Source organism: Eretmochelys imbricata, chromosome 1 (genome assembly GCF_965152235.1).
Source record: "Eretmochelys imbricata isolate rEreImb1 chromosome 1, rEreImb1.hap1, whole genome shotgun sequence".
In the NCBI taxonomy this organism is placed as follows: domain Eukaryota; kingdom Metazoa; phylum Chordata; order Testudines; family Cheloniidae; genus Eretmochelys; species Eretmochelys imbricata.
Window position 1 is genome coordinate 361,569,863 of NC_135572.1, and position 22,562 is coordinate 361,592,424.

General features: G+C 51.5%; 1 protein-coding gene across 1 annotated transcript; it reads left to right on the forward strand.

Annotated features, from left to right (window-relative positions):
- The first annotated feature begins 12,592 nt into the window (after positions 1-12,592).
- LOC144259322 (acrosin-like) lies at positions 12,593-18,348 on the forward strand. The gene is made up of 6 exons (XM_077807535.1): positions 12,593-12,597; positions 13,226-13,491; positions 13,916-13,924; positions 17,071-17,216; positions 17,502-18,119; positions 18,313-18,348. The coding sequence occupies exons 1-6, from the start codon at positions 12,593-12,595 to the stop codon at positions 18,346-18,348; spliced, it is 1,080 nt and encodes a 359-aa protein (XP_077663661.1).
- Positions 18,349-22,562: the final 4,214 nt, after the last annotated feature.

Here is a 22,562-nt window from a genome sequence, read left to right on the forward strand (position 1 = left end):
CTACCCTGACAGTTAGGAAGTTTTCCCCAATGTTTAATCTAAATCTTCTTTGCCACAATGTAAGCCCATTACTTCTTGTCCTGTCCTCAGTGATTAAGGAGAACAATTTATCACCCTCCTCTTTATAACAGCCTTTTATGTACTTGAAGATTTATGTCGCCCCTCAGTCTTCTCTTCTCCAGACTAAACAAATCCAATTTTTTAAATCTTTCATTGTAGGTCACATTTGTAGACCTTTAAAGATTTTTGTTGCTCTCCTCTGGACTTTCTCCAGTTTGCCCACATCTTTCCTGAAATGTGGCGCCCAGAGCTGGACACAATACTCCAGCTGAGGCTTGATCAGAACTGAGTAGAGCGGAATAATTACTTCTCCTTTCTTGCTTACAACACTCCTTTCAGTGCATTTCCTACCTAACATGGATGATTCTAATAAGATACATACACCAGAATTTCTCTCCCCATGTTAGTTTCCATGACAATCAAGCCTGATAACATCACTGCAAGATGCAGCAGGAGTAGAATCCGTGTTGAGGTTTTGCCTAAATAGCCCCTCCCTGAGGTGTGGCTTAAATCTCCTTCCTTCTCTCCCAGATGATTAGCATCACCAGTATTTGGAGTTGCTTCTCTCTCCTCACCTCAGTTGGGTCCTACGTTCTTTTTTCTTGGTGCTTCCACTCAAAGTAACTCCTCACTACACCAGATATACAGAGGTACTATTCCTTGAGAAGAAACAGCGATTAAAGGAGGATTAAAGGATAAAGGAGCTTGAGGCGCAAGTGGTGTTCTCATCCATCCTCCCTGTGGGAGGAAAAGGCCGGGGTAGAGACCTTTGAATCGTGGAAGTCAACGAATGGCTATGCAGGTGGTGTCGGAGAGAAGGCTTTGGATTCTTTGACCATGGGATGGTGTTCCAAGAAGGAGGAGTGCTAGGCAGAGACGGGCTCCACCTAACGAAGAGAGGAAAGAGCATCTTCGCAAGCAGGCTGGCTAACCTAGTGAGGAGGACTTTGAACTAGGTTCACCGGGGGAAGGAGACCAAAGCCCTGAGGTAAGTGGGGATGTGGGATACCGGGAGGAAGCACGAGCAGGAGCGCATGAGATGGGAGGGCTCCTGTCTGTCACTGAGAAAGCGGGACGATCAGCGTGTTATCTTAAGTACCTATACACAAATGCAAGAAACCTGGTAAACAAGCAGGGAGAACTGGAAGTCCTGGCACAGTCAAGGAATTATGATGTGATTGGAATAACAGAGACTTGGTGGGATAATTCACATAACTGGAATACTGGATGGAAATAAACTGTTCAGGAAGGACAGGCAAGGCAGAAAAGGTGGGGGAGTTGCACTGTATGTAAGGGAGCAGTATGACTGCTCAGAGCTCAAGTATGAAACTGCAGAAAAACCTGAGTGTCTCTGGATTAAGTTTAGAAGCGTGAGCAACAAGGGTGATGTCGTGGTGGGAGTCTGCTATAGACCACCGGACCAGGGGGATGAGGTGGACGAGGCTTTCTTCTGGCAACTCGCAGAAGTTACTAGATCGCAGGCCCTGGTTCTCATGGGAGACTTCAATCACCCTGATATCTGCTGGGAGAGCAATACAGCAGTGCACAGACAATCCAGGAAATTTTTGGAAAGTGTAGAGGACAATTTCCTGGTGCAAGTGCTGGAGGAACCAACTAGGGGCAGAGCTCTTCTTGACCTGCTGCTCACAAACTGGGAAGAATTAGCAGGGGAAGCAAAAGTGGAGGGGAACCTGGGAGGCAGTGACCATGAGACGGTCAAGTCCAGGATCCTGACACAAGGAAGAAAGGAGAGCAGCAGAATACGAACCCTGGACTTCAGAAAAGCATACTTTGACTCCCCCAGGGAACTGATGGGCAGGATCCCCTGGGAGAATAACATGAGGGGGAAAGGAGTCCAGGAGAGCTGGCTGTATTTTAAAGAATCCTTATTGAGGTTACAGGGACAAACCATCCAGATGTGTAGAAAGAATAGTAAATATGGCAGGCGACCAGCTTGGCTTAACAGTGAAATCCTTGCTGATCTTAAACACAAAAAAGAAGCTTACAAGAAGTGGAAGACTGGACAAATGACGAGGGAGGAGTATAAAAATATTGCTCAGGCATGCAGGAATGAAATCAGGAAGGACAAATCACACCTGGAGTTGCAGCTAGCAAGAGATGTTAAGAGTAACAAGAAGGGTTTCTTCAGGTATGTTAGCAACAAGAAGAAAGCCAAGGAAAGTGTGGGCCCCTTACTGAATGAGGGAGGCAACCTAGTAACAGAGGATGTAGAAAAAGCTAATGTACTCAGTGCTTTTTTTGCCTCTGTCTTCATGAACAAGGTCAGCTCCCAGACTACTGCACTGGGCAGCACAGCATGGGGAGGAGGTGACCAGACCTCTGTGGAGAAAGAGGTGGTTCAGGACTGTTTAGAAAAGCTGGACGAGCACAAGTCCATGGGGCCGGATGCGCTGCATCCAAGAGTGCTAAAGGAGTTGGCGGATGTGATTGCAGAGCCATTGGCCATTATCTTTGAAAACTCATGGCAATCGGGGGAAGTCCTGGACGACTGGAAAAAGGCTAATGTAGTGCCCATCTTTAAAAAAGGGAAGGAGGAGGATCCTGGGAACTCCAGGCCAGTCAGCCTCACCTCAGTCCCTGGAAAAATCATGGAACAGGTCCTCAAGGAATCAATTCTGAAGCACTTAGAGGAGAGGAAAGTGATCAGGAACAGTCAGCATGGATTCACCAAGGACGAGTCATGCCTAACTAATCTAATTGCCTTCTATGACGAGATAACTGGTTCTGTGGATGAGGAGAAAGCAGTGGACGTGTTGTTCCTTGACTTTAGCAAAGCTTTTGACACAGTCTCCCATAGTATTCTTGCCAGCAAGTTAAAGAAGTATGGGCTGGATGAATGCACTATAAGGTGGATAGAAAGCTGGCTAGATTGTCGGGCTCAACGGGTAGTGATCAATGGCTCCATGTCTAGTTGGCAGCCGGTATCAAGTGGAGTGCCCCAAGGGTCGGTTCTCAGGCCGGTTTTGTTCAATATCTTCATAAATGATCTGGAGGATGGTGTGGATTGCACCCTCAGCAAATTTGCAGACGACACTAAACTGGGAGGAGAGGTAGATACACTGGAGGGTAGGGATAGGATACAGAGGGCCCTAGACAAATTGGAGGATTGGGCCAAAAGAAATCTGATGAGGTTCAACAAGAACAAGTGCAGAGTCCTGCACTTAGGACGGAAGAATCCAATGCACCGCTACAGACCAGGGACTGAATGGCTCGGCAGTAGTTCTGCGGAAAAGGACCTAGGGGTTACAGTGGACGAGAAGCTGGATATGAGTCAACAGTGTGCCCTTGTTGCCAAGAAGGCTAACAGCATTTTGGGCTGTATAAGTAGGGGCTGCCAGAAATATAAAGAGAAGGGTAACGACCTTTCTGTATACAGTGCTATAAAATCCCTCCTGGGCAGAGGCCAAATCCTTTCACCTGTAAAGGGTTAAGAAGCTAAGGTAATCTTGCTGGCACCTGACCCAAAATGACCAATGAGGGGACAAGATTCTTTCAAATCTGGAGGCGAGGGGGAAAAGGCTTTTGTCTGTCTATCTGTGTGATATCTTTGCCGGGAACAGATCAAGGATGCAAGTCTTCCAACTCCGGTAAAGTTAGTAAGTAATCTAGCTAGAAATGCATTAGATTTCCTTTTGTTTTTTGGCTTATAAAATTTGCTGTGTATTCCTGTTTTTGTGTCTTTTTGTAACTTAAGGTTTTGCCCAGAGGGATTCTCTATGTTTTGAATCTCATTACCCTGTACAGTATTTACCATCCTGATTTTACAGAGGTGATTCTTTTACCTTTTCTTTAAATAAAATTATTCTTATAAGAACCTGATTGATTTTTCATTGTTCTTAAGATCCAAGGGTTTGGGTCTGTGTTCACCTGTACCAATTGGTGAGGATATTATTATCAAGCCTTCCCCAGGAAAGGGGGTGTAGGGCTTGGGGGGAAGACGTCTCGAAGTGGTCTCCTTCCCTGTTCTTTGTTTAAATCGCTTGGTGGTGGCAGCATACTGTTCAAGGACAAGGCAAAGTTTGTACTTTGGGGAAGTTTTTAAACCTAAGCTGGTAAGAATAAGCTTAGGGGGTCTTTCTTGCAGGTGCCCACATCTCTGCCCTAGAGTTCAGAGTAGGGAAGAAACCTTGCCAGGGGCATCGCCAGCAGATCGAGGGACATGATCGTTCCCCTGTATTCGACATTGATGAGGCCTCATCTGGAGTACTGTGTCCAATTTTGGGCCCCACACTACAAGAAGGATGTGGAAAAATTGGAAAGAGTCCAGCGGAAGGCAACAAAAATGATTAGGGGACTGGAACACATGACTTATGAGGAGAGGCTGAGGGAACTGGGATTGTTTAGTCTGCAGAAGAGAAGAATGAGGGGGGATTTTATAGCTGCTTTCAACTACCTGAAAGGGGGTTCCAAAAGGATGGATCTAGACTGTTCTCAGTGGTAGCAGATGACAGAACAAGGAGTAATGGTTTCAAATTGCAGTGGGGGAGGTTTAGGTTGGATATTAGGAAAAGCTTTTTCACTAGAAGGGTGGTGAAGCACTGGAATGCGTTATCTGGGGAGGTGATGGAATCTCCTTCCTTAGAGGTTTTTAAAGTCAGGCTTGATAAAGCCCTGGCTGGGATGATTTAGTTGGGGATTGGTCCTGCTGTGAGCAGGGGGTTGGACTAGATGACCTCCTGAGGTTCCTTCCAACCCTGATATTCTATGATTCTATGATTGACTGAGCTTGTGAAGGCCTTACACTCAATGACATTTCTATCTGTCTATAACGTAATAGCTTTTGAATGCTGCATCCAATCAATCCAAAAATTTCAGGAAATACGCTAGGCATCAATGGAAAGAATCCTATTGATTTGTGGGAAAATTGGAAAACTGAAAGGGGAAAATGGGGGAACTTGAATCCCCTGCCAGCTTTTTAGCACACCCATGTCTCCAAGCACTTCTGAAATTGTCTATAGATCAAACAACAGGTTGCTGGAACTCATTAATGACACGCATATCAAAAATATGTCTGTCTATCTCATCTCTGCCTATCCTCTCGACAGAGCTTAATGTATTGACACCCTCAATGACTTAACTCCCAGACAGAAAAATAATGGTAGGTGGAGCGGTAGGGGGTGGAAATGGGGTCACGTACACAGTCCCTGCCATGGCAGGGGTCGGGGGGAGGAAGAGGAGGAATGGGGCACACAGAACACCTGGTGGGGGTGGAGATTGGGGGAATATAGTATGTGGTTAGGGCAGAATGAGGAGCACACAGAGTGCCAGGGGGGCACCCCCATGTCAGTCAATCTATATTGGTGAGGTGTGTAGCACACCACACTAATGGGCATTACTAGCATACCATTAATATTGTACATTTTATATCTAGATGAATATTGGGTAGTTATGCCAAGTTGTATAACAAGGAATATGCTTTTCCCAGAACGCTGTTCATTCACACGAAGGTGTAGCCCGTGACACTTTTCACAGCATATCTCTGTCCTTGGCACAGGATACAAAACCTGTTGGAAACAAGATAAGAATAGTATGCCCTGGTATAGTTAAGAGGGGCTTCCATGGTTCATTGACACATGGAATATGGTATCCAAAACAAAGATAAGGAAGGTACAGAAAAACAAAATAAGGAATGAATATAAACAAATGGGTTGAGTCTTGGGTGACTTGACTGGCTTTTAAACAGGTCTATTAGAAATGAAGTATACTTACAGGTCTAGTATACATTTATAAAGATATCAATATTTCGGAAGCAGACCCTTTATGTAAGGCGAACACAGTGAGCCTTCTTCCCAGAAAGGGTGATACCTGGTGTCCAACTTGTCCTTGCCTAAAACTAACAGCTAGTCTACGCTGACAGTGTTAAATGGCTGCCGCGGCAGCGCTTTAACATGGCTTGTGTGGCTGCGGTAGAGCAGAGGGAGAGCGCTCTCCGAGCGCCCTCGAACCCCCTCCACGAGAGGCGTAGCTCCCAGCCTTGGGGCACCGTCTACCCTGGCACTCTACAGCGCTGAAACTTGCTGTGCTCAGGGGGCGGGTTGCTCACCCCCTGAGTGAGAAAGTTGCAGAGCTGTAGAGTGCCAGGGTAGACAAGCCCTAACTAAGGCCTTGCCTCTACACTGGCAAGTTTCTGCGCAGTGCAGCAGCGTTCTGCATTGTAACTCCCGAGGCGCACACACGGCCAAGCCACCTAGTGCACAGAAACCGCGCAGTTACAGCACGGTAAAAAACCACCCCGACGAGAGGCCTGCAGCTTTCTGCACCGGGGCTACAGCACTGCGGTGCCAGGAGGACTTCCTAGTTGATTACAGCCCTGTGATGGGCCTCCGGGAGGTGCCCTACGATGCCTGTTCTCGCTTCTCTGGTCATCGGTTTGAACTCTACTGCCCTGCCCACAGGTGACCAACCGTCATCCCCACCCCTTAAAGTCCTTGGGAATTTTGAAAGTCCCCTTCCTGTTTGCTCGTTGATGCATGCAATGGGCTCAGCGCATCTTTCCAGGTGGCCAGGCCTGCTCCACGCACCAGGCGATCCCCCACTTGGAGCAATGCCGAGCTGCTGGACCTCGTCAGCATTTGGGGAGAGGAGTCTGTCCAGTCCCAGCTGTGCTCCAGCCATAAGAATTGATACCTACGGACAGATTTCACAATGCATGACAGAAAGGGGCCATGACCAGGACACACTGCAGTGCAGGGTCAAACTGAAGGAGCTGCAGAACGCCTGCCACAAGGCGTGGGAGGCAAACCGCCGCTCCGGTGCTGCACCACGAGCTGCCGGTTCTACAAAGAGCTGGACGCGATACTTGGTGGCGACGCCACCTCCACTGCGAAGGCCCCTGTGGATACTTCGGTGGCTCACATGCCAGTCGAGAGTGGACCGAGCTAGGAGGAGGAAATCTTGGATGAGGAAGTGGAGGTGGATTCAGAGGCCAAGAACGACTTGGAGGTCAGAGATGCATGCAGCCAGGAGCTCTTCTCTACCCCGGAGGAGGCTAGCTAGTCACAGTTGCTGGATCTTGGTGAAGCGCAAACAGGAGAGGAGGCCCCTGGTAAGAGGCTTTGATTTTGCGAATCGCTGAAGCGAGTTGTTGGGGACAGGAGGGTTGCAGAAAGCAGGCTTGTGTCTGTATGATGTGCATACTTCCACATGCCTAGTCTGAGTGGCAGAACAGGGTGTTGATTGACTCCCTCACTTCACGGAAATCTGCCTCAGATCTCCGGAAACTCTTATGGAGATACTGGGCAATCCACTGCCGCAGGTTCTTTGGCAGAGCCTCTTTGTTTCTTGCCCCATTAAGGATAACTTTCCACGCCACTCTGCCATCACTGCGGGAGGGACGACCATTGCTGGACACAGGAGAGCCACATAAGGGCCAGGGCGGAAGCCGCAGTTTTGGAGAAGACCCTCCCTTGATTCCCTGCTCACTCTCAGCAGCAAGATATCTTCCATAATGAACATAGCCTGGGGAAAATGTGGGGACAGTAATGGTTATCAGGCCCCCCTACAGTGCTGGCTCTCTCCAAGAGCCACGTGCCCAGTGTATAGTATGGTCCTGGAACACTGATTTCCCTGCCCTTGTGGTTACTCACCATTCTGGGGATCTTGTGGCTCATGTGTGCTTGCCTGGGGTCAGCCAGTTAGTGACAGGTACGTGAATAGTAGCTGTGTTTTAAATCAGCGGTCTGTGTGTTGCAAACAATACTGCTTCTGTAAAATGTTGCATTTTGGCTTCACAGAGATGACCTTGGGAGCCCAGCCTCCCTCTTTGTTATCGCCAGCTGAACGGCTGTGAAGAATTAGAAAACGACTACGAAGAACTAAAGAAGACTTTCTGTGTGATGTCATGATGCACTCCACGGCTGAAAAACAAGAATTGAAGGAATGGCAGGACATCAAGAGGAGGGACTTAAAGGAAAATTTGGCACGCTAGAATGAAGCCATGGAGCGGCTCTTCAGCGTTATGGACTGCCAAGTGGAAACACTCCAGGTGCTACTAGCACTCAAACCGAGCAGCTCTGTGTCCGCCCTCCCCTGCAGCCGCCGTCATAAAACGCTTTCCGATGCACCCTGCAGACACCGCCAACACACTCGTATCAACCCTCCTGACTCCAGTCTGTACCCGTGACATTCCACTCCTGCCCCGTCATAGTCCAGCCCTGCGGACTCCCAGTACCCACTGCACTCAACACCTGCCCCTCTGCAGTTTAGCCCTGCTGAAATACAGTTTCCACTGCACTGTACTCCAAAGGAGAAGGTTGGATATGATACCTGGACATACACAAATCTTTAACTGTCCCGGGACCCCACCTCCTCCTGGGCCTCCCTTTCCCCATCCCCCTCAGTGTTGATGTGTTTTTTTGTTTGTCTCTCTCCTCCAGTTGTTTTTTAAGAAAAGAATTGTTTTGGTTTGAAAGCAATCTTTATTCCATTAATTGAAAGCAAACAGAGCCCTGCAAAGCACCAGGCAATTTTCTTACACCTTCATAGTGCATTGTCTTCACCAATCACAATCACCTCCTCGCATTACAAGCACTGCACGCCTGAGCATAGCAACAAATATTAGTGGCTTTCAGCTTCAAATTGCTGCCTCAAGGCATCCCTGATCCTTACGGCCCCGTGTTGTGCCCCTCTAATAGCCCTGGTCTCTGACTGTTCAAATTCAGCCTCCAGGCTCAGAGCCTCAGCAGTCCAGCCCTGAGTGAAGCTTTCAACTTTCCCTTCACAAATATTATGGAGCATGGAGCACGCGGCTATAAACATAGGAATATTGTCATTGGCCAGGTCCAGCCTCCCATATAGGAAGTGCCAGCGGGCCTTTAAATGGCCAAAACCACACTCAACAGTCATTCTGCATTTGCTCAGCCTGTTGTTGACCCACTCCTTGCTTCTGTCAAGGTGCCCCGTGAATGGCTTCATAAGCCCTGGCATTAAGGGGTAGGAAGGGTCTCCCAGAATCACAATGGCCATTTCGACTTCCCCTTCGGTGATCTTCTGCTCTGGGAAGAAAGTCCCTGCTTGCAGCTTCCTGAACAGGCCAGTGTTCTGAAAGATGCATATGTCATGCATCTTTCCTGCGTTAATGTACGTGAAATGTCCACAGCGATCCACAAGTGCCTGGAGAAGAAATACCCCTTCTGATTAATGTACTCAGTGGCTAGGTGGTCTGGTGCCAGAATTGGAACATGCGTGCCGTCTATCTCCTCTCTGTAGTTAGGGAAGCCCATTTGTGCAAAGCCATCCACAATGTGATGCACATTGCCCAGAGTCACAGTCTTTCAGAGCAGGATGCGATTAATGGCCCTGCACACTTCCGTAAACACAAGTCCAATGGTCGACTTTCCCACTCCAAAATGGTTAGCAACTGTTAGGGTTCCTTCCCCACTCTGAACTCTAGGGTACAGATGTGGGGACCCGAATGAAAGACCCCCTAAGCTTATTTCTATCCACTTAGGTTAAAAACTCCCGAAGGCACAAATTCTCCCTTGTACCTTGGATTACAGAACACTGCCACCACCTAGTGATTTAGACAAACTCAGGGAAAGGATCATAGAATCATAGAATATCAGGATTGGAAGGGACCTCAGGAGGTCATCTAGTCCAACCCCCTGCTCAAAGCAGGACCAATCCCCAATTAAATCATCCCAGCCAGGGCTTTGTCAAGCCTGACATTAAAAACTTCTAAGGAAGGAGATTCTACCACCTCCCTAGGTAACCCATTCCAGTGTTTCACCACCCTCCTAGTGAAAAAGTTTTTCCTAATATCCAATCTAAACCTCCCCCACTGCATCTTGAGACCATTACTCCTTGTCCTGTCATCTTCTACCACTGAGAATAGTCTAGAACCATCCTCTCTGGAACCACCTCTCAGGTAGTTGAAAGCAGCTATCAAATCCCCCCTCATTCTTCTCTTCTGCAGACTAAACAATCCCAGTTCCCTCAGCCTCTCCTCATAAGTCATGTTTCCAGACCTCTAATCATTTTTGTTGCTCTTTGCTGGACTCTCTCCAATTTTTCCACATCCTTCTTGTACTGTGGGGCCCAAAACTGGACACAGTACTCCAGATGAGGTCTCACCAATGTCGAATAGAGGGGAACGATCACGTCCCTCGATCTGCTGGCAATGCCCCTACTTATACATCCCAAAATGCCATTGGCCTTCTTGGCAACAAGGGCACACTGTTGACTCATATCCAGCTTCTCGTCCACTGTCACCCCTAGGTCCTTTTCCACAGAAAAGTCTTCAAGACATGATTTGTTCATGGACAGATCCATGCTGACTGTTTCTTATCACCTTTATTATCTTCTAGGTGATTGCAAATTGATTGCTTAGTTATTTGCTCCATTATCTTTCCAGGTACTGAAGTTAAGCGGACAGGCCTGTAATTCCCCGGGTTGTCTTTATTTCCCTTTTTATAGATGGGCACTATATTTGCCCTTTTCCAGTCCTCTAGAATCTCTCCTGTCTTCCACGACTTTTAGAAGATAATCACTAATGGCTCAGATATCTCCTCAGTCAGCTCCTTGAACATTCTAGGATGTACTTTATCAGGCCCTGGTGACTTGAAGGCATCTAACTTGTCTACATAATTTTTAACTTGTTCTTTCCCTACTTTAGCCTCTGATCCTACCTCATTTTCATTGGCATTCACTATATTGGATGTCCAATCGCTACTAAACTTTTTGGTGAAAACCAAAACAAGAAAGTCATTAAGCACCTCTGCTGTTTCCACATTTTCTGTTATTGTTTCCCTCCCGCCCATTGAGTAACGGGCCTACCCTGTCCTTGGTCTTTTTCTTGCTTCTAATGTATTTGTAGAATGTTTTCTTGTTACCCTTTATGTTTCTAGCTAGTTTAATCTTGTTTTGTGGCTTGGCCTTTCTAATTTTGTCCCTACATACTTGTGTTATTTGTTTATATTCCTCCTTTGTAATTTGACGTTTTTTAGGACTCTTTTTCGAATATCAGATCGTTCAAGATCTTCTGGTTAAGCCAGGGTGGTCTCCTGCCATACTTTCTAACTTACCTATGCAGTGGAATAGCTTGCTTTTGTGCCATTAATAATGTGTCTTTGAAAAAACTGCTAGCTCTCTTCAACTGTTTTTCCCTTTAGACTTGCTTCCCATGGGATCTTACCTATTAACTCCCTGAGTTTGCTAAAGTCTGCCTTCTTGAAATCCACTGTCTTTATTTGGCTGTTTTCCCTCCTATCATTCCTTAGAATCATGAATGCGACCATTTCATGATCGCTTCCACCCAGACTGCCTTTGCCACTTTCAAATTCGCAACTAGTTCCTCCCTATTTGTCAAAATCAACTCTAGAACAGCCTCTCCCCGAGTAGCTTTCTCCCCCTTCTGAACTAAAAATGGTCTCCAATCCATCCCAAGAACCTGTTGGGTAATCTGTGTCCTGCTGGGTTCTTTTCCCAGCAGGTGTCTGGGTGGTTGAAGTCCCCCATTGCCACCAAGTCCCGGGCTTCGGATCATTTTGTTAATTTGTAAAAAAGCCTCCTCCACCTCTTCTTCCTGGTGAGCTGGTCCGTAGTAGACCCTGACCATGACAGCACCACAGGTGCTAACTTTTGTTTTTCCCAGTGGGGTGGGGCTCCACCCCTGTTCCGCCCCAAGCGCTGCTCCCATTTGGCCTCTTCCCCCAAGGCCCCGCCCTCGTTCTGCCTCTTCCCAACCCCACTCCGCCCCCTCCCCCAAGGGCTCCCACCCACCCACCTGCCGCTCGCTCCTCTCCCCTCCCCCAAATGCCTCCTGCCAGCCGCTTGCTGATCTGCGGCGAGCCCCAGGGCCCCAAATAGCTGATCAGTGCCCAGCCCCGGGGCCCGGAACCACTGGCTAGTGGGTGCTGAGCACCCCCTGTTTTTTCCCCTGTCTGCTTGAGCCCCGGAGCACCAACGGAGTCAGCGCCTGAGACATCACCCTCCCCTTTTATCCTTAACCAGAGACGTTCAACAGGTCTGTCTCCTATTTCCATCTCAGCCTTGGTCCAACAGCTCCTCCCTTTTCCCCTGCCTGTCCTTCCTGAGCAAGCTGTACCCTCTACACCAATATTCCAGCCATGTGTATCGTCCCACCAAGTCTGTGGTGCCAGCTATGTCACAGTTGTGTTTATTAACTAGCATTTCTAGTTCTTCCTGCTTACTCCCCATACGTGTTGCATTAGTATACAGACCCCTAAGATACTGATTTGATTCCCCTCCCACCCCGTCCCCAGTGTTCTCTCTTGTCTCTCCCTTATCCTGGCTGTAATGGCCCACGCCCTGCCCCTGCTCGGGTCTGTGCCTTAACCCAGCTGTGTGAGCGTGACGTACGGTGGGTGTTACAGATCTGCAGGGCCCCAGTTTGTGCACTAACCCAGCTGTGCGTGTGACGTTCGGTGGGTGTTAGGGGTTTGTGGTGCCCCGGTCTGTGCACTAACCAGCTGTGTGTGTGTGCATGACGTACGGTGGGTGTTACGGATCTGCAGGGCCTTGGTCTGTGCACTAACCAGCTGTGTGTGTGTGCATGACGTACGGTGGGTGTTACGGATCTGCAGGGCCTTGGTCTGTGCACTAACCAGCTGTGTGTGTGTGTGTGTGACGTACGGTGGGTGTTACGGATCTGCAGGGCCCCGGTCTGTGCACTAACCCAGCTGTGTGTGTGCGTGTGACGTACGGCGGGTGTTACGGATCTGCAGGGCCTTGGTCTGTGCACTAACCCAGCTGTGTGTGTGCATGACGTTCGGTGGGTGTTAGGGGTTTGTGGTGCCCCGGTCTGTGCACTAACCAGCTGTGTGTGTGTGTGTGTGACGTACGGTGGGTGTTACGGATCTGCAGGGCCCCGGTCTGTGCACTAACCCAGCTGTGTGTGTGACGTTCGGTGGGTGTTAGGGGTTTGTGGTGCCCCGGTCTGTGCACTAAGCCAGCTCTGTGTGTGTGACGTACGGTGGGTGTTACGGATCTGCAGGGCCCCGGTTTGTGCACTAAGCCAGCTCTGTGTGTGTGACGTAGGGGCGTGTTAGGGGTTTGTGGTGCCCGGGTCTGTGCAGTAACCAGCTGTGTGTGTGTGTGTGTGTGTGTGTGTGTGAGATGTACGGTGGGTGTTATGAATCCACAGGCCTGGGTTTGTGCACTAACCCAACTGTGTGTGCGTGTCTAGGGTCCTGGCTCGGTGGAGGATTGTGATTGGCATCTCAGAGCTCTCCCACCTGTCAGACTTAGTGCAGATCCGCTCAGTGCACAGGGCCGTGCTGCACCAGGAGTACAATCCACGCAAGGAGACAAATGACATCGCCCTCATCCAGCTCGACCGTCCTGTGACCTTTGATGACCTCACACAGCCGGCCTGCCTGCCCAGCGCACTCATGGCCGTCACCAGCCTCTCCCCCTGCTACATCAGTGGCTGGGGCAGCACCACCCAGAACAGTGAGGGGCTGTGCGCGGGGGTGCCGCCTTCTTCCCCGGGGGGTCTAGGAGCGGGATGGACCGGGACGGACTGGGCTGCACTAGATCAGCCGCACACATGGGGACACGCACATGCAGCTACGCCCAGGGGGATGCACACACAAATACATCTATGGCCACACACACATGCATTGCAGTTATGAATGGGGTTGGAAAATGGGTTGTAAGCCCCTCCTGCCCCACACTGCCAGCAGCCCCGTGGGTGGGGCTCACTTACGCTCTCCGGTGGACAGAGAGGCAGGCTCTGCCTGGCACGGCACCTGAGCTGTGGCTTACAGCCGGCCAGCTGCTTCAGTGGTGTGAATGGCGAATGCTGGGCTGAGAATACTTGTCAGCTGCTCGGGACAGGTGTAGGCGACACAGAGTGCTGGGCAGTGGCATGCAGCTGTTATTGGTGGGGGGTGTTATCGTTCATGGTCAACTTATCCATCAGCATGAATTTCATCCTGCCCCTTCCTCCTGAGTCCCTACCCCCTGTTCACTCCTCTCCCCGTCACTTGCCTCTCTTCCCCTCCCCCTCCCTCCTACAATAGTATTTGCAACTGCTTCCAGTGCGGGTGAAATCCTGGCCCTAGTGGAGTCCGTGGGAGTTGAGTATCTTCTGCCCAGTTCATGAAGTTCATGTTTGCTTCCCTGCTGTAGGTCATTATTGAAATTGCCGTAAAGGACCTGGCCTAAGCTACTCCCCGCAGTCCCACCTCTCCCAGCTCACATCTACTGACCAGACACTACAAGTCTAGTTACTACGGGCAGGGCAGGTGAGGAGGCACCGCGTCATCATCTGCGCCAGCCCCTACTCAACTGGGGCTGCCTCCTACCTGCATCTGGCGGCTGCAGCTCCTAGCCCTGGCTCTTCAGTCACATCGTTGCCCTAACCTGCCCCTTGAGCATTACCCCCTTTCCCCAGTGTCTTTGCTTTTTCCTCTGTAGGTTCTACACAGCAACACCCACCTCTCCAGTCTCCTAATAGTCTTTCTGTGTGACACTAAAATAATGGGGGAACCAGCTGATTTATTTGGATGTTCCAAAGGCCTTTGAGGGTGTCCTCTTGAGAGGGTGTTAGGGAAACTCAGCCAGTCCTGGGGGGAGAGGCCAGGTGCTGTCTTGGGCGAGAAACTGGCTAAGAGAAGAGCACAACTAAATGGTCATCTTTCATCCCGGCAGAAGGTCAGCAGCAGGGCCCAGGAAGCTGTACCAGGACTGGGGCAGGTTCATGTCTTATTAATAATCTGGAAAGGGGGCTGTGCAGCAAGGGGCAAGTCTTGCAGCCGACACAGTCAGTTCCAGAGACGACAGTGAGGCCCGTCAGAGGGACCGGAGCCAGCCGGGGCATGGGCAACACGAGGGCGGATGGAATTCAGTGCTGGGCACTGCACGGGGGAAGGACTAGCTAGACCAGCCCACGCCTTGCTGGGTTCCAGCGTAACTGTGACCACAGAGCACGGGGGCCTGCAGCCCAGTGAAATGTCTGCTCAGTGTGCAGCAGCCACAGACGGGCTGTTAGGGTGCATCAGGTAGGGGACGGCATGTAACTGGACTGTTAGCACAGTAGCTGGCCAACCCTCCTCCGGGCACTCTGTGCTATACCAGTCACTGGGTTGGGAGGGCGGGAAATTCAGAAACAGGCCAAGAACCAGCAGATCTGTGAAGAGAGACTGGGACTGTTTGCCTTAGAGGGGAGACAAATAAGTGATGGAGGGATTCAGAAGAATGACTGGGACAGAGAAACCAGTCAGCCAGCAGAGTATAGGTTGTTGGGAGGCCGGCATGCCGGGAGTACTGCTTACTGTGAAACACAATTGTTACCTTCTCCATTTCCCCTTTTCCCTTCAACCCTCCCACCTTCCCAGTTGACAGCAGATCAAACCTCGCCTCTGCCAGGAGGCCTGCAAACCCTCAACAGTGGCTAGGCAGTGGGGGAGCTGGGCGCAGGGCTCGTCCTGCTCACCAACATTGTCTCACTGCTCTCCCCTGAAGCCACCTGTTGTCTTTTGGTCTTAGAGGGTGAACTCCTGGGGCAGGGACTGGCTCCTTGGTCTGCATTTGAATAGCACCTGGCAGTGGGGCTGGGACCTGGGTCTGGCCGCACCTAGGCACTCCCACCATACACATAAATAGCAATAACTGCATTAAACTCCCTGGGGCAGGGACCTTCTGTCTTTTCTGCTTAATGTCTGCACGGCCCGTGGCACAATGAGACAGCTGCAGTGGAGACAGCTCCGGGAGTACTGGTGGAGGGCCGCCTCCTGCTCAGACCTTCGGCTTCATCTGCCAGTGGGATTTAACGCCGGGACCATTGACCTGCTCTGGAGACCTAGCAGGGGGTGATGGAAAACCTGAGAACAGCTCTGTTGCTGCCTGTGAGCCTGCTCACAAACCGTGGTGGTGGATAACCGTCCCACTGCCCTGGAACCATCCCATAGAGCTCTGTACCCACGTTCACAACTACCCCCATCCAGAGAGCACCAGCGGGGAGGCTGAAGCCAAAGCTGGGCCAAGCAGGGCCAAGCTGGCAGGCAGAGGCCTTGTAGCCCTCTATGGGTGGGAGCTACTCTCACAGCATCACAGTAGCCAGCATCCTCTGCCCGCCTCATTCAACCTGGACACAAGGACAGCCATGGCCACAAACACGCTCCCGTTCAGCTACACCGAATCAGAAACCGCACCACCCTGTCTGCGGTAATCCAGGCTCTGTGAGCCAGGCTGGGCTATCAGCACTCATTGCACGGAGCTACACGTGCTTAGACTTGGTCCAGCATGCATCAGACACCATGCACGCACACCCCCCCCTCGACCTCATGCTACGCTCCCTGCATGGCTCCCGGGGAGGGCCCAGCCCACTTCATGGTCTCAGGGTTAATCTTCGAGGTCCTCCACAGAAGTGGTGCCAGACACCGCCGAGCGCACGTGTCCGTGACACCTGTGTGCCTGGGGAGCTGTGACGCTGTCAGCCACACGGAGGAAGCCTGGGAAGCAGAAGCCTGGCTTTCTGGGCAGCGGGGCTGAGGCGTTGTGGCTCATTAGTGAGGAGAGGCGAATGAGCACAGCTCTCACAGCATCCTCAAGTGTTAGAGTCACGTCTTCGCCTTCCCCAGCCGTGGTGGGGAGAAAGAGATGGGAATAATCACTAAAATCCCCAGCTGCCCTATGTGGGTCTGGGCGGACAGGCGGACCTGGGCTTGTTGGGTGCCATGGCTGGGGGGCGCGCCATCCCTGGGGTGACCGCACATTGATGACTTGACGGTTACTCATGGCAATGGGAGGGGGAATAGTACAGTGGCTGAGAGGGGCCTAGGCTGCTCCCCCCAGCCATTGCCTTTGGGCCCCAGCTGCTGGAGCAGGAGTCAGAATGACAGTTCCTGGCGCTCCATGGGGCACGGTGAGAACTCCAGGAGCCAGAACTGGCCTGTGCCGGGGCATTGAGACACAACGCCGTGGTAGGGGAGGGGGCACGAGGGCGCAGAAGGGAGGGGCAGAGCTGCGGGCGGGGTCTGGGCTGGATGAACAGGGAGAGAGCTGAAACCCTCTCCTTCCCTGCAGCGGTGGGCACTGCCGACATCCTGCAGGAGGCCAAGGTGCAGCTCATTGACACTGCGACCTGTAACAGCAGCCGCTGGTTCAACGGGGCCATCGCCAGCAACAACCTGTGTGCAGGGTACGAGCAAGGAGGCATCGACAGCTGCCAGGTACACAAGCCGGCGTCCTCTCACTGCACCTGCCCCAGCTCTAGCTCCTCTCCCCACTGCCCTCTTTGGGCATCACCAGCCTGTCCCCAGCCAGCAGCGGCTGCCAGGTACACAGGCCCTGCGCCCCTATTAACACCCTCTCTCCACGCCCCCAGAAACGAGCGCATGGCCGGGGGAGAGCTGAGCTCTGTAGGTATCAGGGCTGCTTGGCCTTAGGGGCTGCAGCTGGGGCTAAGGAGTTGGCGGTCACAAGTCCTCAGTAACACTCCTTCCCTCTTTCTGCAGGGGGACAGTGGGGGACCCTTAATGTGCAAAGATGAGGTCACATCCCGGTATTATGTGATTGGCATCACCAGCTGGGGCCACGACTGTGCCCAGGCCCACAAGCTGGGCCTCTACACCTCTACCCAGCCCTTTCTGGAGTGGATCCTGGAGAACACTGGGCTCCTGCAGCCCGAGGAGAAGACACCTGAGGAGGTATTGCCACCACAGATTGTGCCCCTCCAGCCTCCTGCTGCTGCCACCAAAGTCGGGCCTCTCCTGCTCCCTGTCCTGCAAGAGCCAGTCGCCCCGCTGGAGCCACCCTACGTACCTCCAGAGCCACCCTACATACCCCCCGAGCCAGTCACCCCCCTGGAGCCACCCTACGTACCTCCAGAGCCACCCTACATACCCCCCGAGCCAGTCGCCCCCCTGGAGCCACCCTACGTACCCCCAGAGCCACCCTACATACCTCCAGAGCCAGTCGCCCCCCTGGAGCCACCCTACGTACCCCCAGAGCCACCCTACATACCCCCCGAGCCAGTCGCCCCCCTGGAGCCACCCTACGTACCTCCAGAGCCACCCTACGAACCTCCAGAGACACTCTACATCTCCCCAAAGCCAGCCATTCTCCCAGAACCCGTAAGCCCACACAGAGCATTCCTCACCCACAAAGCCATTTATCCCCCACAAATTAATCCCCCCAAAGCCAGATATCTCCCCAGACCAGTAATTGTCCTGAAACTACTGATCCCCCACAAGATATACACCCATACCCATCACAAAGAGAGCGGCCCCCTCCCCACCAGCTGTCTCTGCCCTGTCTGCACCCCAGGGGCCTGGAACCTCCCAGGATTTTAAGAAGGACTGAGACAAACTGGGAAGAAGAGTCTTGACTCCATCTATGGGGGGAATGTAGCAGCTGGTGGGGACCAGCCGCGCCTGTTGCCCTGAGGGACAGTGATCTGAGTGACCCAGCCCCTGCATGGATTACATGTGTTGAATTTCCCTCTGGGTGCCCTTCTGGTCTGTTTAGCCTGGGGCCCTTGGAAGGCACCAGTGTCCCTGCTCCACCCCAGGAACTGAGGCAGGGCCTACATGGCTCAGCACTGCTATGGCAGCCAAGGCACGGGGACCAAGTCACACCCATGGAGGCTCTGCCCATAGGGACCCACCTGTATGTCCACCCATCCCCCGCTGCAAGCACCTTCCTAAAATAATCTGCAACCCCACAGATTTGGAGATTGAGAGGACAAGGATGGTGAGGAGATCATGCAGCGTGTCCTGCTCTCCTGAGGTCCCTTCCAGCCCATGGTCTCCTGCGACCACGGGTTCTGCAGCCAAGATAGATGTGGGGAGAGGAGTGACAGTAGATAGTCTAGGGGTACCATATTTGAACATTCAAAAAAGGGGACACTCCATGGGTGGGGGGGGCTATTTGCTCGCGCCCCCGCCCCCTTCCCTGCCCCCATTCAAACCCCTTCCCCAAAGACCTCGCCCCCACTCCGCCCCCGCCCTGCCCCATTGGTCCCCTTCCCCAAATCCCCGCCCCGGCCCTGCCTTCTCCCCTGAGCGTGCTGCGTTCCCCCTCTTCCCCGCTCCTTCCCAGCCATGTGAAACAGCTGATTCGCAATGCAAGCACTGGGAGCTAGGGGGAAAAACAGGCACTCTCTCTCGAGTGATCAGCATTCACTCTCTTTCTTGAATGATCAACTTTTCTTTGGGGAAAAATAATAATGGCAAAATCCCGGAGGTTTTTAGATATTTTAAAATTCCTCCCAGATGGGGATTTAAGAATCAAAAAGCTGGATATGTCCGGGAAAATACGGACGTATGATAATCCTAAAGTATTCTGGTTCCTGTGTTGCAGTGGGGAACTGAGGCACACAGGAAGTCTATGGCAGTGCCAGGCATTGAATCCAGAGCTCCTGAGCGGCAACCCTTTGCTTCAGCGACCTAGGCTCTTTCAGGTCATTAGCACCTCTGTGTTTTCTCAAGAGCCTCACTCCCAAGGAGGCTGGGCCTGCCCCACACAAGTTGTGTGACCCCAGCTCTTCAGTTACATTGTATGTGGGACCCAATGTAGCCACAAGGGCCTCACACCTTTGTGACGTGGAGGAGTGAGGCCAGTTCAGGCACTCACAGCTCCCAGGTGGTACAAATGAATCAGACTGTACCTCAGTTGTTCTCACCTGGCCGCTGTTCAGCCTCCTGGGGAGATCAGTGCACACTAAGCTAGGACTAAAGCCTCCACGTTGGCTCCCTCCCTAATGTATACAAAGCCACACTTTGCAGCTCTACACACCCCTTACGCAGCACGACTCCCTCAAGCTGATGCCCAAGTTACAGGCACTTTTGCAGCTAGTGTGCCTGGAGGCCCAGAGCTGCTTGTTAATTGCCCAGCGTGGGAATCTATGGGACAGTTCTCAAAGAAAGAAAAGTGATTCCTCACCAGTGTGATTATGACCCTGCTCACTTTCCCCTTCTTCAGAGTCTTGGGGAAAGCATTCACAGAGTAGGAGGAGGGAATATGGGATGTTTGGGGTCCTTTTATGCCTTGAAAGCCAGGATGAGGGGCCCCAATGGATGCTGGTTTTAGGGCTTCCGACCTTGCCTGTTGTGCAAGTCTTCACCCTAACTGTGTGGATCCACATGGATAATCACCTGGAAGAACCAGTCAGGAGGGGAAAGAATGAGTTTGGGGAGCTGGGAGAGAGGGGAGGTGAAAGCAAAATCATGACACAGTGCCTCTGAAAAGGACTCAGGGGTCATGATAGAAAACAACTGAAATGATCTCCCAGGGCAATGCTGTGGCTAGGAGGGTGCATGTGAGCCATGGCTGTGTTAGCAAGGGGATAGCAGGTAGGGAGATGGTATTACTTATATATACAGCTTTAGTGAGACCACTGCTGGATACTGTCTCCAGTTCTGGGTCTGCACTTCCGTAAGGATACTGATAAATTGGAAAGTATTAAGAAAAGAGCTATGAGAACGTTTCAAAGTCTGGGAAACATGCCTTAGAGTGAGAGGCTAAGAGCAGGTTGAGCGGTAACTTGACCATGGTCTACAAGTACTTACATGAGGAGGAGATTTCTGATAGCACAGGACTCTTTACCCTGGCAGACAAAGGCAGAGCAAGATCTCGTGGCTGGAAGCTGGAGCGAGACACATTCAGAGTAGGAGTAATGCACAATTTATTTAATGATTCTGTTCTCTTCTGATCTTAAAATCTTCCAGTGCACGTTGCTCTGCTAGGGTTACTGGGCACTCAGGCTCCCTGGTGTTCCCCATCACGGAAGAACCCTGATACCGGCTGCAGGGAGTTTACAAGCCTCAGAGAGGCACCCCCCAATTCCTCATTCAAATCCACCATGCCCGCAGGAAGTGACTATAGTAGAATTACACGGGAGGACAATTGTTTTCAAAGGCCTCACCCTTTGCAGCAGGTTGACTTCTCTGGCAAGGTGTCCCCATTGCTGTCACACTTAGAGGGAGGCTCTCGTCTGGAGGGCTCTGCTCGTGCCTTCAGAACTTAGAAAGCTTTTTCCTTGCTGATGGATGGACCAGGTCTGATGGGTTCCCTGCAGCTAGACTGGGGTATGCAGCTGGAAAAGCTAAGCTCTCAAACAACGCTGACTTTCTAAATGCATCTGTGCTGTATTCACTGCCCCTGGCAGCACAAGTGAAATGAGTAATGATACTGAGCTATTGGTTGGTGCTTTGCAGCTTCAAAGAACTGTTTAAATACTCACTAAATACCTCTCTGCTGTCATAAACAGAGCCAGTCTGTGCAGTACTGGGCTTCCCCCAGTGCAAACTGTGAGCAGGGCCTCTTGCTAGAGTCTGGCCAAACTTCACCACCCCCACCCCCGTGACACACCCCACCGCACTGGGCACAGCTTCTTACCTCAAAACCGTGCACCATGTGGGGACATCTGTCTGCCCACATTCAGTGTAGATAAATGCAAAGTAATGCACACTGGAGGGGAAAATCGGAACTACTCATACACTGTACAGGGCTCCATCAGCTCAGAAAGGGACCTGGGTGTCGGTGCAGCAGCTCAATGTGCAGCTGCAGTCAAAACAGCAAACAAGGTGCTGGGGTGCATAAGGCATGGACTGGAGTCTAACAGCAACCATTCCAATGGTTGAGGTTCAACAAGGACAAGTGCAGAGTCCTGCACTTAGGACAGAAGGATCCCATGCACTGCTACAGACTAGGGACCGAATGGCTCGGCAGCAGTTCTGCAGAAAAGGACCTAGGGGTGACAGTGGACGAGAAGCTGGATAGGAGTCAACAGTGTGCCCTTGTTGCCAAGAAGGTCAATGGCATTTTGGGCTGTATAAGTAGGAGCGTTGCTAGCAGATTGAGGGACGTGATCGTTCCCCTCTATTCGACATTGGTGAGGCCTCATCTGAAGTACTGTGTCCCGTTTGGGGCCCCACACTACGAGAAGGATGTGGAAAAATTGGAAAACGTCCAGCGGAGGACAACAAAAATGATTAGGGGGCTGGAGCACATGACTTATGAGGAGAGGCTGAGGGAAGTGGGATTGTTTAGTATGCGGAAGAGAAGAACGAGTGGGGATTTGATAGCTGCTTTCAACTACCTGAAAGGGGGTTCCAAAGAGGATGGAGCTAGACTGTTCTCAGTGATAGCAGGTGACAGAACAAGGAGTAATGGTCTCAAGTTGCAGTGGGGGAGGTTTAGGTTGGATACTAGGAAAAACTTTTTCACTAGGAGGGTGGTGAAACACTGGAATGGGTTACCTAGGGAGGTGGTGGAATCTCCTTCCTTTGAGGTTTTTAAGGTCAGGCTTGACAAAACCCGGGCTGGGATGATTTAGTTGGGGAGTGGTCCTGCTTTGAGCAGGGGGTTGGACTCGATGACTTCCTGAGGTCCCTTCCAACCCAGATAGTCTATGGTTCTATGATTCTAATGCCTTTATATATTCAATGGTGCGGCCTCACCTGGATATGGCAGAATTTGAAGGAGTGCAGAGAAAGGTGTTGGGAATGCTCAGAGGCCTGGGAAAACTATCATATGAAGAGAGTTTGAAAAGATTGGGATTATTACTTTTGAGA